Here is a 17261-nt window from a genome sequence, read left to right on the forward strand (position 1 = left end):
ATTTTCGGAAATTTGAGAAACCAATAAAAATAATTTTGTTTTTGAAGAACCAAAAAAAATAATTACCCAAATTTAAAAGACAAAAAACATACTTAAGCCTATCTAAAATTATAAAATATTTTTAATTTAGTTTTAGAAATTATTTTTAAAAAATAATCTATGAAATTGATGATTGTTAATCTAAGTTAGTCTCATCACTCTTAATCAACCTAACAACGTCAAATATGTTAATATCTAGTCTTCATGTTAACTCACATGTAATATCTTAAAATCACTACTTTAATCCTTAAAATTCTAGGATGTTATATGCATAGTCCCTGAAATTTTTAAAATATTACAGTAGTTAGTGAATTTATTTATTTTAATCAACAAAAAAAATTATATTAATTATAACAAGATACTAGTTGAACCAAATATAAGTTTAGATACATCTACATATAACTGAAAGTATTGACATAGTGATATAAGGTATTGTTATATTCACATATGGGAGCAACAAGAGAATTTGTGTTCAATTTTACTGTCAGTAAAATTTTTTAAAATCATTGATAATAATACCAAGTAGAATTAATCTTTAATCCAATAGCTTGAAAAATGTCCGTATTCTTTAATCTAGGAAAAAAAAGATAAATCTACATATGCATCACAGTTTAATGCATATTTATGCCATATACCAAGCATAAATATCTCTTAACCAATGGTTGGAAATTAAGCTTGTATCCCACCACTCTTATTGGTTATTCCCGCATATACCTTGTTAAGCATGAAAGGATTCAAGTCCGGACATATATTTAGTATACGTGTTTGCATTTTTCGAATTCTTTTCACGTCAAATTTCAAGTTTACGCAAAACTGCAGTTTATTGCTTTCATCTTGCTGTTAGTACTTATAAGTTATAAGCCACGGAATTAATTACTCCGCCCACTCATCTGTGTAGCATGCTGGCATGTCACATTGGCAAGAAGCTTTATGAAACTCAGTAACTAAATGAATTTTACAAGACGTAACGAATTATTTAATCTACAATATTGCTCATACTTTACGCTATATAATATATACTATAGACTCAACAAAAGTCCGTAAGAGTATAAGACCATAACTTAACATGCTAGCTAACTCCGATGGCGATAGGCACGTTTCAAAGTTTCTAGAAATTTCAATCAACAATCCACGGTATTGTGTATAGACAAGGATTACTTGGAATTCATTCATATCAACACCAGGTATTAACTTCCTGATTTTGACATGAATTGATTACGCGCGTGATTCTATGCTCGAGTTTAGGTACTTGTTTGTTTAAGTGATTGTAAGAGAAAATAGTTTAGTAAGAATATATAATTAAAACAACCAATATGTCTTTTTTTAAAAAAATAAGGTATCGAATTCAAGTGAATAGGAAAAATAAAATTGAGAGAGGAAATTTAATTTCATTAAAAGTGACCATTTATGTTTTAAAATGAGATTAATCCTCCACACTAATGTCATGATGGTAAAAACAAAAGTAAAACAAAAAAATTTAAAAATATATTTTAGTATTTTGTAAAAAATTAAAAATAGCTTCCGTAAAAATGTTACATGAAGTTAATTTTTTTAAGATATCAAAAACGGACCTAAAGTCCAAAAGATTGATAAAAGTGGGTAGGAACCATGAATAATTCTCCTTATTGTGTTCACTTAGAAAGTAGTACTGAATATTTCCCCTAGTGTTCCAACAATATCCCCAACGCTGCTTTGAACAAGTCAATACTAATTAATGATGAGAGAATCTATAATCAATATTTAGTGATTATTCCTTAATTAGTTCATTGGTTGCACGTAGCAATGGAAACGTACAAAGCTTCTTAATTCCTATAGGAGCGATGAAAATTATGAAGCATATGTGGCCTGTTAATATTAAAAAGGAAAACCGGAGAAAAAATCATACTTACGACCAGAAACAGAAAGTAATTAACATAATATATAGATAGGGATGAAATGAAAATGGTTGTCATTACATAGAAAGAATAATCATCTCTATTATGTGCTATATATATTGGTCTGTATTAATAGAAATAATACAAGGAACTAGGTGTTCCTGCTCAGGAAGAGAGAACCCTACTCTTAACTATGAAACTGAAATTAGTAAAACATGGTATATAGTTTGCTATGCTAAATTACAACTCATCAAACTTACAATGTTATTATGATCATATATCCTGAGCGTAGAAGTCAATAATCTCTTTCAAATTAAGCTTGAACAAAGAAGAACAATCATTGTGCATGAGCCACAACATGTGCTCGAACAAAATGGCATCCACATCGACAAAGACCACTCTACTACTTTGATGGAGATGATGATGATCCTTGTCCTCTTGATGATCCTCCTCCTTCCTCGTGGATGTGTCCATCAAAACCCGAAAAGGGTTCTCTTGTAATATGCAAGGGTCCACGAGGAACACCCTCTTCTCTTTTCCGACCACCACGGTTACAAGGCTCTCACATTCTTTGTCCTTCGTTAGGGGCCTATACCCCATGGAGCGTCTTCGGATCAATGATAATGGCATGACCAAGCAATTCATAGAATGAGCAAATATAGATTATGTGATAAGAATTGAAGTGAAGGAGTGAGATTAAGATTAAAATGTTTATGGGATGATGTGGGAACTCAAACACTAGTTAGCTTATTAGCTAGATATATATATGTGCTACATCAAGTAGCACTATAAGCGATTAGATCCAAGAAGGGACCATATTAGAAATTGTCCAAACGTTGAAGTAGCACTAGTTACTATAGAGAGAGCAAGTGTTTTTTTATTTATTATTTTGACCCCAATTTACTATTATCAAGTGTTTCTTTTAGTCTATCAAAGGAGGCAATTTTGTTTGAATAGACAATTATAACTTATGAAATTTTTTTAAAATGTTTAATGCAACTGCATGTCTAACATTCATGAAATTCAATATTAATATTTAAGGAGAAATAATATTTCACTAGTTATTCAAACTCTTGGTGATTCATCAAGTAGTATTTTATTATTAAATGATTTTGATTAGGATAACAATTTCTTAATCAATCAGAACTATTTTACACCGTTAATAGATCATAATTAGTAATTTATTCCTCCAAATTAAACTAATGATGGTGTCACTTTAATTTGGTATGGGTTGGGTTAGGGTGTTGGAGTGCAAGGGAAGCGCGTGGTTGAGTGTGATTTTCGGGCAGTGGCGCGTGGTTTTTTATTGATTGTAAAATGTCATACGTCACGGTCTGGTCTGCTAAGTGGTCGAGGTGTGACTTTCGGGCAGTGGCGCGTGGTTTAGCGACTTAGTCCATACGCTCCACTGCAACACGCAAGTTTCAACGTCTCATGCACAACACAGAACATCGTGCTTTTAAATAAATAAATAATGGGTGCAAAAAGCCACTTCATAAATGACATCTGACAACGAAACTCACCTTTCAAAATTCGAAAGCTTTCACAAAAGAAGCAAAGAAACGCTTCACTTTGGATTAGATGATCATTACTCACATTTTATCCCATATTCCTCTCTTTTTTTTTAAAAAAAAATGTGGGTTTCAAAGACAGATATCCGAGGATTTAAAATAACTTCTATACTTTAGTCAATCACTGAGATAAATCCTCTCGAATAAGTACCTCTTTTGAAACAAGACGGAAATACTTATAATGAATTTTCTGTGAAAAATATACGTCCCGATTAAAAACATTAAATGAACAACATAAGAATATATTTGGTTACATTTAATGTTTTAAAAGCATTTAATGTTTTCTTTATTTAATAAAATTATGAAAGATTATTTGAATATAATTGCTTAAGATGACATAGAATTGTTCCTCTTTGAAGAGTACAGAACTTAAAAAACAAATTTTTTTTCTTAGCTTTACTAAGAATGAAAAATAATGAAATGAATGTGCAAGTATTTATGGGACATGCATGATTGACACGTGAAGTGGCCGCGGTTGAAATTTCAAAATGAATGAATACGCAGCTCAGATGATAGAAACACTACTCACGGCTAATGAATGCATGCGGAACCAAATCTCTAGTAAACTCAGAATTAAATCAACAATGGGTCTTGCTGATGACCAAGGACAGTGGTGAATTAAAACATAAAAGATTTTATTAGAAATTATACGATAGCATATTTAAAAATTATTGGAGAATGTATTTTTAGGCATCCAAATAAAAACCTTTACTCTTACTTCTTTAACCAGTGACACTGATTAGCATTTACCACAAACAATAAAGCACGATGCATGGAGGAAAGCACATTCTGATTCTGCTATATGCTACTGCATAGTGCAGACAGCAATCTTCAAAATGACAGAATTCGGATAAGGGGCACCATATCCTTGGCTATCATCACTAGAAATGTTACGATAAAAAAAAAATCCTAATAATCAACTGAAGAACTTTAACCTTAAGATAGACTGTTCTAAAGTCAGTCTCAAAAATGCAGTTAGCATTTTAGAATTGACCTCTAGCCACTACTTTGAACAGGCATCATGCTAAATACGACGCAGTTTCTGCACTGTTAATCCGAAGTCACATCTTCTTTACTGATGAGATTGGCCAGCCCATAGTGGATGATGGTACATGGGCATATTATGAACGGGCTGGCTAGCATTATTGTAGAGTCCATGTCCAGACCCAGGCCCTGGCCCCCTACAAAAAGGACTATGATCCTGTTCCTCAGAGGACTCAGTTGAAGGCCCTTGAGAGGTAGGACTATTTGGGGTCATGGATGAACCAAAGGTTAGCATTTGGGGTGGTGGTGCAGAAGAAGACCCAGATTTCAGGGCATTGGAGCTCGACTTTTTCGCATCCGCAATAAAGCTGCCCACAATGACCTATCAATGATTGAAAAATAGTCACATAAATAAAGCATCAAAGTTTCGACAATCCTATTCCTATTATGCATAAAAGCCCCCAATAGTATGCTCAAGATATTATATACACTATCAAAATCATCAATCGACATAAATTTATACTATTTGAAAGCAATACCTGTACAGTTGATGCTGCAATTAGCGTTCCAGCAACTCCGCCACCCAAAACACGTCCATCGGACCCTGCAAGGGTTACATTCAAAGTGCATGTTCTACTGCGTTCACTGTTATTTTCAGATTGCTGCAAAGAACCTGATAAAGATATAATCTCAAAGCGGCCCTACAATGTAAATAGACATCACGTGAAGAGAATGAACATAAAGACTGATATATTTAATTATATACTCATCCACAAGTGTGAAGTAATAACATTGCCACTTCACTAATATATAAAATTAAACATAAAGCAACACATAGTTCCACAAAGTGTTTGACACGCTAACACGTTCCACAAAGATGTCAGTGCTTCCCAGGAAACACTGACACCTTTGTGGAACAGCATGTCAGAGACTTAAAAGACACAATACTTGTCAGACACACCTTCAGCACGTGTCAATTAAAAAATAATTTGTTTTCAGCTCAGACACCTCTTTGACATAACTTGGACACCTTTCCAACAAAGTTTGAGCACAAGTCATGAGAGTGAGACAGCACCTACTGTTGGTTAAACACTTCCAAGACACTCCTACCATAAAAATAAAGTCAACTTAAAAATATTGCAAGGCACATAAATTTTTTTTGTGAGCCTCATTTCCATAGGACTTAACTAACTTTATAACTATTAAGAGATATGTTTCTTAGTATTTTATCTGTGGGTCATTATTATATGAAATTTGTAAAGCTTAACAATTTTGTTTTTAGAATGTTGTGTGTGTGTAAGCGGTGTCTGTGTTAGAGTCGGGGCTTCATAGGATATTACAATGCTTAATGATTGGGATATTTGACATCCAAAACTTATCAGCAGGAAGTGATTATTATGCTGTGTTTGTATTCCCGTTCACTCACATTGAAAGTGTAATTGACTTAAACCAAACACACACTCAGGTGTGGGATGAATATGAAGACTGGCAGGTAATGGAGACAGAGAGGCTATGCACTGAAAGACACAAATGCAACAAATATAAACACTTCCAATTCTGCAAGATCTTTGCCCAGAAGGGCCAAATTACGTTGACAGTATCCCTATTACACTAAGGCATGCTCATCATAACTAAGATCCAGTTCCATCCACAACAATAGAAACATAATTCCAAAGCACCTTTTTCCCAGATCAAATTAGGATTTCAAAAAATATTAAAAAAGAAAGAGAGGCAACAATTTCATAATGTAGATTTGCAAATTGTACTCATCTAATAAAGCAGGTATCCCTAAAACCCCTAATATGTACTATTGTACATATCTAGTTGGAAAATAATGATCTAACAACACTTTCATCATCGGAAAGGTTAAGAACCCCTAAAACTAACTCATATAGAATCATCACTGAAATTAGTCCCTAAAAAAATTTAAATACATTTAAAGAAATGACAAAACAATAATCATTGCAAGACTTCCTTTCAATAGGTTACAAATACAACCAAAAGCAATAACTCCATGCTGCAGATATCTATCCAACAATTTTCAAATTAATATATGTTTTTTACCCCAGTTCATCCTTACATTTGAAGCAGAATGGTAAGGGTTTAGGCAATATGTAAATTCAGTTGGCCTAATCTGTCAACAATGATTCTGAGGTTACATACTTACATTTATCAATTTGAAATTGATTGTCTAATATCTCTATTAGACCATAGAAAATAGTTGCTTGAGAAATTGTTAATAATAATATGAAAAAAAAAAATGCAATGAATAGATTAAATCAAATACAAGTGCAATTAATAAACTATTTCCAACTGCCATCTCAGAAAGTACAGGATTTTCCCATTTCAATAGAAGAAGAAAAAACAAAACAAAAACAAAGAAAAAAAATAACAGCCCTCCAAATAATTAAATAAGTGATTGTGTTATTTGTGCTATATTTCACTTACCAAAGCATAGTTATGTTTGTAGTTGAAAATATGAAGTAAATAATAATGCATTTAGTTTCATGTTCTCAATTGATATGCATGTTAAGCAAACACATATTACCAGATCATTTCCAATATAGCATAAACAAAGCTGAATATAATGGATAACTAGATATTAACTAGATTCCAAATGAATATAGAAAGTACCTCATACGTAGCAATACCACCCGTCATTGCAGACTGTTGAAGGGTGACATTACCAATTGCGCCAATAGCAGAAAGAATACAAACTGTCCGAGGCCCTTGCTGAGAAAAGGCCATAATTTTTGCTGTGATGTCCTGCAAACAACAGAAGCATACTAGTGAGAAGGATTTGTAACAATAGTAGCTAGCCCACTCAAACCCAGCCAATAGAAACTTCAAAAAGAATTAATTGTTTAGAACCTCAAAAAGAAAAGTACATATAAAATCACACACACCAAATATTATGGTTCCACAACAAAATAGTGCCTCACTAAAGAAACCCAATTTTGTTTCAGTTCGAAAACCATATAAGAGAAAGCTAACAAGAGAAACTTGACGATAAAGAGAAAGGTAAGTCAGTGCTATAATTAACCTTTTCCTTTTTGAGTGAGACAAAATATTCAATATACATTAATTTACAAACACCATACAATGACATATGTAAGTAACCAGAAACTATGACATATAAATACATGTCATAAATTCTCAAATTGATTACACGAGATACCCAAAATGCATTCACACTTCACAGCAACAATTATAAAAGAATTTGATGAACTCAATTACAACAGCATTGAACAAGCAATTGATATCAACCTCCCATGCAACAAAGGCAAGCTTTTTTAGCCACGGAAAAATAAAACAAACAACATTAAAAAAAAATTAAAAAAAAATTCCTTGTCTAGATAAAGGTCTGATTTAACACTCAATTTGAGGATTATCTGTATGCAATATGACTAGTTCCACCATACTGTTTCATCACCAGAGAGGTTAAGAACCCCTAAAATTACCTCATACAGCAACAGCACCAAAATCATTCACCAAAAAGATACAAATACATTAAACAACAAAACAATAATCACTGCAAGGCTCTCTCTCAAAATAGATATAGATATAGGTCACAATCAAAAGCAATTACCCAACATCACAGTTCAAAACTTTCTGCTCTTATTATTATTAGGAACATCAACATTTACATAACCACAACAAGTCAACAATGCAATTTATAAGTCCAAAACTTTAAAGCTACTGAGGCTTTATATCCCTTACAAAAAAAAACAAAAGGAAATAGTATTACAATAATTATAAGTTTAATTTCTCTGTAATGTGGTGTAACAAAATTTACATTATCAACCAACCAGAAACCATGCTCAGTATGACTTTTAAGATAGTTATCATAAAAGACCCTAAACTTCTCATACATGTCTATTTGTAGATGACCATATAAAAACCTTTTATGGTTTGAGTGCATAGACTAATTTCTCTAGAATTCTTCATTTTGGGGGTACAAGAAAAGTCCAAGTTGGGTGAAGGTTGAAAACTGAAAACTCTCCCCATCACAACCAAGAATGCAAAGTGCAAACAATCAGCATCTAAGCCAGAAAAAAATCACCAACAAACAAATGCAAAAGTCACATAATACAAACAAGCAAAGTGTACATTGAATTGCATTGTAGGAAAGACTAGTTTTTACTTAGCATAATAATAGCATTACCTCGCCAGACTCCACCAAGATCACGTGGGGCGTAAACCCAACCCCACCAGCACCTGAACCATCAACACAAACAAAAAACAAGAAAAAAAAATCACAATCAGTTTCATTCAAACAAAAAACAAAACACAAAAACAACAACAACTACCGAGGGCATCAAGCTGTTTCTTCCCAGACCCGGGTGGCCTTCCGCGGTGCTTCTTCGCCGGAGCATCGGCAGACGCCATGCCGGCAGAATCGCCGCCGCCGCCGCCTCCGGAGGCAGCAGCGGGCGGCGAGGCATGGGTTGGAGCGAGGCGGAGGGCAATGTTACCGTCCGGCGAGTATTTCCGGGGCCGGCCGCGCTTCTTCTTGGCGAGGGAGCAGGCCTTCATCGGCGAGGAGGAGCCGTCGTATGCGGAGGCGGGGAACGGCTCCGACGAGGGAGGAGGCTGGTGCTGTTGCGGCACGGCGGCGAAGGGGAATTGCGCGGTGGCGGGGGCCAGCATGGCGGAGACGGTGGCGGAGGAATTAGGGCCGATGTTGGCGGAACCGTAGGATGTGGGGCCCGCCATGATAGTGGGCGGCGGTGGGCGGAGCGGCTCGCGCGCGTCCATTGCGTCGGATCAAGCGGCGAATACGCTTGGTCTCTAACGATCGGTGAATTGAATGATTGATGAGACGAAAGAGAGAGTTTTGACACTAACTAGTCCTACTACTGTGTGAGTGTGTGAGAGAGAATTCAAAGACCGAGGAACAAAAAGCGCACCTGACTTTGATACGGAAAGAGTGAGTGAGGTAATGAAACTAGGAAAGGGGGGAAAAGTGTACTCAGAGAAGAGGGGGGTAGTAGTAGTAAAGATAAATTATTTTATACCTACATAAATAACCCCACCTTTCACCACACTAATAGTAGTAGGAATCAATGAATCTCTTTGAATAAACTGCTCAAGAAATTAAATGCCCTCAATAAAAATATTTTTTTTACCCAATCTCTTTATTGCATGCTTTTAATATTTTATCTTTATCAAATAATCTCTCGTTTATCTTAAATACACTTTTAATGGTTTTTCTTATTCTTATCTGGACATATGTATGCAGAGAACCATGATGCATGCAGAGGAATGAATGATCTCCTTGAATAACTGCTAAAAAATCAAATACCCTCTAAAAAATTATTTTTAACACAATCTCTTTATTACATGCTTTTAATATTTTGTCTTTGTCAAATAATCTCTCCGTTATCTTAAATTAGCATTATACAATTTTAATTATTTTTTATTTGTTAGATTAAAGCTGATATTTAAAAAGTTGTTAATATTAACGCATCTTAATCAACCAATTAAGTTAAACATACATAACACACATTATCAGTCAAAAAATTGATTTTTAACCATCTTAAACTATCATATCCTTAACTTTATTAGAAATTGTAAACAACTTTTTAATCCCAAAAATACATAAAATTTCTAAAAATAATATTTTTCAAACACGAATATCTATACTTTTTTAATTTACTCTCTCTTTTCTCTTTATTTCTACTCATTTTCAATTATTATTTTAGAAAAGGTATTAATTGTTAAAAATTAATCTTGTTTCACAATTTTTATTGTCTTAATCATTCGATTCATCAAGAAAAATAATTCTTAACTAATTCAGAATTCGATTATCACAATTTAAATCATTCATTATAAGTTTAAGTTTAAATGGTAAGTTATATATTAATAAATATGTATTTATTATAAAATTTAATTATAACATAACTTATATATTCATAAATACTTATTTTTTTAGGGAAATAAATAATTATTTATTATAAATATTAACTATATAAAAATACTAGCTTCATTAAAATAAAAAAAGATTGTTTTTAAAAAACATTTTTTCTCATTCTTCTATTCAAATTTTCTTTATATTCTCTAAATTGTATGGATAAAATTAATTTTGGGTTAAAATTTGTGCGATACTTTTGGAGAAATATAGCACCATATATGAGAAAATATTGTTGTAATTCAATATTACACTTTTAATGTTATAAATAATGTTTATTATCTTTATTAATAAGTATACATCTAAAAATAATTTTATAAATAATTTTTTTTGCAATGTTATTTTATCCAAATTACTTTTCAGTCCAGAGAAATTAATATAAATTTCTACTTTTCAACTAACTTCTTAATCAAACTAATTTTGAGTGAAATCATGTTTAGATAATCTAATATAATCTAATCTAAATACACTCTTAAATCTTTGTCTATATATATTAGAGGATTTCGAAGTTTGGTAATGAAAATATAATGATACGAGAAACTTTTTAATAAAGGAGTTAAAATATATCGATTTATCTAAAGTAATCAAATAAAATTAATATATATATTTTGAATAAAGGACTTTAACTAAACTTTAGGTATTTATTTGCTTGACTTATAATTTTGAAATCAAATAAGTAATAAGAGATGCTGATAATAAAATTAAAAGCTTGAACTTAATATTCTCTATATTTCATTTTAACATTAAATTTTTTTTAATATTCTTATTTTTATTTATTTGTCATTTTTAGAGTTCAAGGTAATATTAATTTTTTTCTCAATTATACCCTCATCTTCATTAATTATTTTATATATTTTTCATCAAATGACATAATAAATAATTAAAAAGTTTAAGGGTGCATTTATTACCTTTTGACCAATAGTTGGTGAATTGTTACGTTGAAAAAGGTTCCAGCACTTCCCATCTACTCCCAAAACATAACATTTTTTTTATGAGTAAAAACACTTAATTCCTGATATGATTTATTTTGAGTTTTTTTATGAAAAAACAAATCATGATCTAATTTTTCAAATAAAATTTTGTGGTGGTAAAAATTATAAGATTAAAAATTAAAGAGGGGATTTTATTTTTGCTAAATATGTTAATTAAGAATCGAGAGGTTAAGAATCAGATAGAGTAAAGCAAAGATACCAAGAGAGAGATTCTTCAATGGAGAATTGAGAGGCTGTGCTTAGAGGTGGAAATGAGTCAAACCAAGCTTTATTAGGTTTGAACTGGGCTTGAGTTAAATACGTAAGGTTTGAGCTTGACTCATTACCTGTCATAGGCTTTTTTTTAAGGTTCGGCTCGGCTTACATAAAAGTCTGACTTGGCCCACGAGCCTATTTAAAAGTTGCTTAAAGACGTCTTTGATTAATTAATTATTTTAAAACCTAGTGAAATACTAACTAAAAAAAGAAACTTATAAAATTTCGTATAAGTAATGTACAAATCCAAAAATAATTGATAAACAAAATCATATTGAATTCAAGTCGTTAAAGCACAAAGTATATCAAAAGAAAATAAAAAGAACATAATATTAAAAAATATATGGATTAGAGATGATTTACACTAATATAGCCAAACAAAAATTATTATTAGTTAAATTAACAATTTTTAATCCAATTTTTTGAATATATAATTATATTAAATATTTTTTAAAAAAATATATCTACAATAATTTCATCTTAGTCTGCTCAAGCCATATATACTATTGATCGAGGCCGTGCGCGAATCAAATAAACATTAAAAATGTAGTATTTAGGACGTGATCCTGGATCGTTTCCCAACGAGCAATGGCCAACCAAACGTTCATAACAGATAGTAATAAAACAGTAACAAATTGGGGGTTGTTTGTTTTTGTAAATTAAACAGCAAACAAATTTGAATTAGAAAATAACAGAATTAAAACATGTTTCCCCTTGATTCACAAGCAGGTCTCTTATCCTAGGTTAGGAGAGTTTATCCTTAATCAGTTCAACCACTTAATCCAACTCTAAATTAAATTAGTAAGCGAAAATTAACATAAGACTGTCGTTATGTGATTAAACAACACATACACCAATTAATCATGAATGAAACTGATCATTAAGCATGAACGTAAATTAAGCGTAGAGACAATTAATCAAGCACTAAGCATGCATGGATTAATAGCAATAAATACAAAGTAATTGGTGAAGAGGAAAAACTCATCAGTATTCAATAGTAATAACAAAACCTCAAAGAGAGTTGTGTTTAATCCTCAAGAGAAAACAACGTTGGAGACTGAGTCTTCCATTAATCAGTAGAAACGAAACTGTAGATTGAAGTTGAAACGAAATTACAGAAAATAAATTTTATTCTACGTGAACAGTGCCCATGAACAGTAATAAAAACCGGAATTCTAAAATCCTAGAATTATTCTCCTCTCCGAAAAAAACTCCCTAAACTAAAACCTTGGTGCTGTTATATAGGTCTTTAGCCCCAAAGTTCACAAATCTATTTTAAGTTCAAACCCAAAAACGAAATAAAATAAAATCTGGACAAGATAAGATTGGATGAAATAAAATCTCGACTAAATAAAATCTAGATGGAATAAAATCTGGATAAAATAAAATCTAAATAGAATAAAATCTAAATAAGATAAGATTTGATAAAATAAAGTTATTATTATTATTATTAGTTAAACAAGTCGGCTTGTCAAACTTAACAAGCTTTTTTTATAGTTTGAGCTTGACCTTTTTATTCAAAAAAGACTTTTTAAAAAACTTGAGTTTGACCTTTATAGTAACGAGCCGAGCCAGGCCTTACATAGGCCAAGCCAAAGGCCCTCGACCAGCTGCTCGACTCATTTCCACCCCTAGACTTGTGCTGTAAAGATAGCCAACCAGCCAAATATATAATCTATCATTTTATTATAATAATACATATGAAAATGTTTTTCAGTAAGAATATTTATAGATAACATTCTCAACAGCTTTAAACAATAAATTTATTTGACTTTTTTAAAGAGAATTTATTTTAAATTATATGATAATTATAATATCATTAAAATGATTGCAATCAATTTTTTTTAAAATTATAATCTATAACTATTAATAATGGGAATTGTTTCATTGGGATACACATTTTATTAAATAATTTTATCCTTAAATCACTTCTTAAATTTCAAAAATTTGTCTAACTTACATTAATTTTTCACTACTTTTATATTATTAGTTTTTTTATTTTGTCATTTAATTAATTGAATTTAATTTCTATTTTTTTATTATTTAAAAATTTAGAGAGGCACAAAGTAGCTCTCTTCCCCTAGTTATAATAATAAAAATTACTAACAACGGATTTATGATAATTATACATATTATTATTATTATTATTAAGCTAATTGTTTATTAAAGGATGCCAATAATAAAAAAAAATTATTTTTACAAATGAATATGAAATTGCTAAAAATATTTTTTTTAATAGGCTTAAATATAAATTTGGTTCTCCTATTTTGATCAATCCATAATTTTATTCTTTTCATTTTAAAATAGAAATATTTGGTCCCTCTACTTAAAAAAGTCCATCATTTTAGTCCTCATATTTTAAAATAGTGATATTTGGTCCTTTTATTTTAAAAATATCACAATTTTAGTCTTCATATTTTATAAAATCTACAATTTTTGTTCATTCTTTAATTTTATGTAAGTTTTTTTTCTCTTTTATTTCTTACATTATACTTAACTAAATCATTTTTATGATATCTTAAATAAATATGTTAAGTCTAAGGTTCAACTATATCAAAATAAAAAAATAAATCATAGGTAAAATTGAGAATTTGATTAAAATTGTAATTTTTTTACAATAAAATGACCGAATCTCTCAATTTTAAAATGGAGTAATCAAAGTTACTCATTAAGAAGCAATGGGAGACCAACATTGCATTTAAGTCTTTTGAATAAATATCTTTGTCAATTCTAAATAATAATTTCCTTTATTATTTTTTGTTTATGTGTTAGCCTTACACTTATTTGCAAATATAATAATTTATGCAAAATTATTCGCATACAAAATAATTTTAAGATAATTATGACATTCAAAAATAAAAAAGTAATATTTATAGTATCTTCTGATTAAGCATACTTTTACAATAATTATATGTAATCATGAAAATTATTAGTATCTAATATTTTTATTTTTAATTTAAACAAAGTTGAAGAATAAAGGAAAAAAAAAAAGAAAGGAATGTGCCTTCAAAGATAATTCAATTTGGGATAATTATACATATCAACAATTAAATAAGTTGATATGTAAATTGAGTAAAACAAGTTAATATATAGAAGCAATTTTAAAATTTTAAAACAAATAGAAACTTTTTTTATTTGCATAATAAATTAACAAAAATTTAATTTTGACTTGATTGATTTATATGTTAAACTCATAATTCTATTTTTATGAAAAAATATATAATTCTATTAAGTGTGATAAAATATCAGTTTATATTTTTTCTTGGATCAAAGTTTAAAGGATATTCCCCAACCTATTATGATTTAGTATGTAAAAAATATTTTTTTTAAGTATAAAATAAAAATATTCAACATAAAATACTCAATAATTAGTTTTTTTAAATATTTAATTTAATTAATTTATAGTAATTAAGAGTAATATATATTTTAATTCAGATTAATTATTAACATCGATATATTTTAATTCAAAATTATAGCATATTCAAATTAAATTGAGTGAACATAAGTTTAATTCTTTTTTAATTATGTCAATATATTAAAGATATAATAATTATTTGGATATTTAGTTGACTATTTATATTACACAATAATAATTAATAACTTACAATTTGTTATATTTACAATACATTATTGATATCTAGCATAAAAATATTAATTTTAGTTTATAATTTCTAATTCAAAATTTTAAAAATTCTTATATGTTAAAATTTTAAAATGTTTTATATCATTTTTTAGAAATTAACATATATATTATGAATATTAAAAATTTTATTTTATAAATATTTTATTCTGATTTTTTATTATAGCCAACTCTTAGTTTTCTCTCATTGTATTTTTTTAAAATATATTTTTAAGGAGATTTTACTAACTCACGCTATCAACAGCTTAACCGAAACCACCTTAATGGCTAAATCATTAGGGTGAAGCTATTTTTTTAATTCATTATTGTTATAATATTAACAACAATTTTAATTTATATGTATTTTTTATATAAAATTCTATAGAAATAAAATTCATGTTTAAAATCAGTTTTATAAAATATATTTTGCTATATTAACAGTATTTTTAATAAAAATATATTTTTCTTGCTTTAAAGCATCCGACTTAACTAATTTTTGAATGTTATATAACATAAAATGAGTGAACTCAACTTTTAAACTCAATATTTAATCAAATCATTATTCATTTCGTATTTATGATCAACATTTAAGAAAATCATCATTCATTTCTTATACATATCAATAAGTAAATTTATTAATATAGAAAGCATGGTTATAAAATTTATAAATTAAATGTAAATAAAAAGTATGCGATAAATTTAAATTATTGAATTTTTTCTTATACCTGAATAAACTTAAAGTTCCTCTTATATGTTGATATTCTATTTGTAAATTTATTAATATATCAATTATATTATATATGTCATATAAAATCAAATTCTTAGATAAACATTTTTTTATGAAATTAAGTAGGGGAATTTACACTTAATTTACGGGAAAGAACAATTTATTTAAAATTATATTAATATTTAAATTATTGGAGTGGAATTAAATTTTATTAATTTATTTTTACAATAATTTGAATATAAATATAAAATGTTCTTGTCTATTAACATGTGACTTAAATAATTTATTAAATATGTTATTTTATTTATCATACGATGAATATATATATTTTTAAATGAAGTAAAACTTTTGAAAACGTAGACTTGATGCATGATTTGTTGTAGAATTTGACATTGTTTTACAGATTTGGGAAAGAAGGTTTTCCATTAAGTATTTATGATGTTTTGGCATTTAAAAAACATTTTTTTTACTACAATCACAATTATATTTTTTTAACCTCAAAAACTAAAATTTGAAAATTTTCTTTCTGATGAAATTTAGTGATATGCTACATTTCACCGAGATAATCCTTCAAAAATATTAATTAAAACACAAATGTTTCTTATATATTCACTCAAAACAAGCAAGAAGATAAAACGTAGATGAAGTTTTGGTGCTTAAACCACGTACGTATAACTACGTTTTCATTAATTTCTATGATTAAAAACCAAAATCATGGTTCAACTTCTGCACAATCAACTTCATCTACAACAACTTTAAAGATGCTTATTTGTAGAGATTTGGATGAAATATTGATGAATAATGATAACATTAATTGAAATGATAATGACTAGAGGAATTCCACTAATACATTCATTGGCTTGGTTTAAAGTGTTTGTTATAACATATTAACAGACAATATGTAGCATGATTTACTGAAATGTTTGCAAATTTTAATTTGTTGCTTTAGTTTAGTGAAATTTAACTTTATATTCATGTCTATTAATGTTTTTCAATGCTAAAAGTAAGTTTAATAAATTATTTTAGGCTTTAAAAAAGAGTAGGAAAAAATATATCTTCAGTCATATGCATATTTTTATACAAACGATTAAGAAAATGCCGATAATATTTATTAATATTCTATTTATGTTCCGTGCATCTCACGGGTCCTAAAATTAGTCACACAAATTAAACATTCGTTAGCATATTTTTCTTGATACATTTTTAATTAGCATGTTAGTTAACAATAAATATTTACTTATGTTCTAAGTAATATATTAGTTGTGAAAATAAAAAAAGATGAGGAAGTA

General features: G+C 29.1%; 2 protein-coding genes across 2 annotated transcripts; both read right to left on the reverse strand.

The window, feature by feature from the left end:
* Nucleotides 1-2186: 2186 nt before the first annotated feature.
* LOC114411296 (auxin-responsive protein SAUR77-like) lies at nucleotides 2187-2513 on the reverse strand. Its single transcript, XM_028375020.1, has one exon. It carries the CDS (start codon nucleotides 2511-2513, stop codon nucleotides 2187-2189), a length of 327 nt encoding a protein of 108 aa, XP_028230821.1.
* A 1742-nt stretch (nucleotides 2514-4255) lies between these two features.
* Nucleotides 4256-9460, reverse strand: LOC114412525 (AT-hook motif nuclear-localized protein 13-like). The gene is made up of 5 exons (XM_028376454.1): nucleotides 8779-9460; nucleotides 8634-8686; nucleotides 7103-7234; nucleotides 5008-5169; nucleotides 4256-4850 (listed from the first exon to the last, which is right to left on the reverse strand). The coding sequence occupies exons 1-5, from the start codon at nucleotides 9224-9226 to the stop codon at nucleotides 4557-4559; spliced, it is 1089 nt and encodes a 362-aa protein (XP_028232255.1). The 5' UTR covers nucleotides 9227-9460; the 3' UTR covers nucleotides 4256-4556.
* Nucleotides 9461-17261: the final 7801 nt, after the last annotated feature.

Source organism: Glycine soja, chromosome 5 (assembly GCF_004193775.1).
Source record: "Glycine soja cultivar W05 chromosome 5, ASM419377v2, whole genome shotgun sequence".
In the NCBI taxonomy this organism is placed as follows: domain Eukaryota; kingdom Viridiplantae; phylum Streptophyta; class Magnoliopsida; order Fabales; family Fabaceae; genus Glycine; species Glycine soja.

Bases quoted from the DNA above. Each gene is read 5' to 3' on its own strand.
- LOC114411296 (XM_028375020.1), bottom strand. From the start codon at position 2,513: ATGGGGTATAGGCCCCTAACGAAGGACAAAGAATGTGAGAGCCTTGTA.
- LOC114412525 (XM_028376454.1), bottom strand. From the start codon at position 9,226: ATGGACGCGCGCGAGCCGCTCCGCCCACCGCCGCCCACTATCATGGCG. The intron at 7,235-8,633 runs GTAATGCTATTA...TGTTGTTTGCAG, and splicing joins TCTTGGTGGAGTCTGGCGAG to GACATCACAGCAAAAATTAT. The intron at 4,851-5,007 runs GTATTGCTTTCA...AATCATTGATAG, and splicing joins TTGCAGCATCAACTGTACAG to GTCATTGTGGGCAGCTTTAT.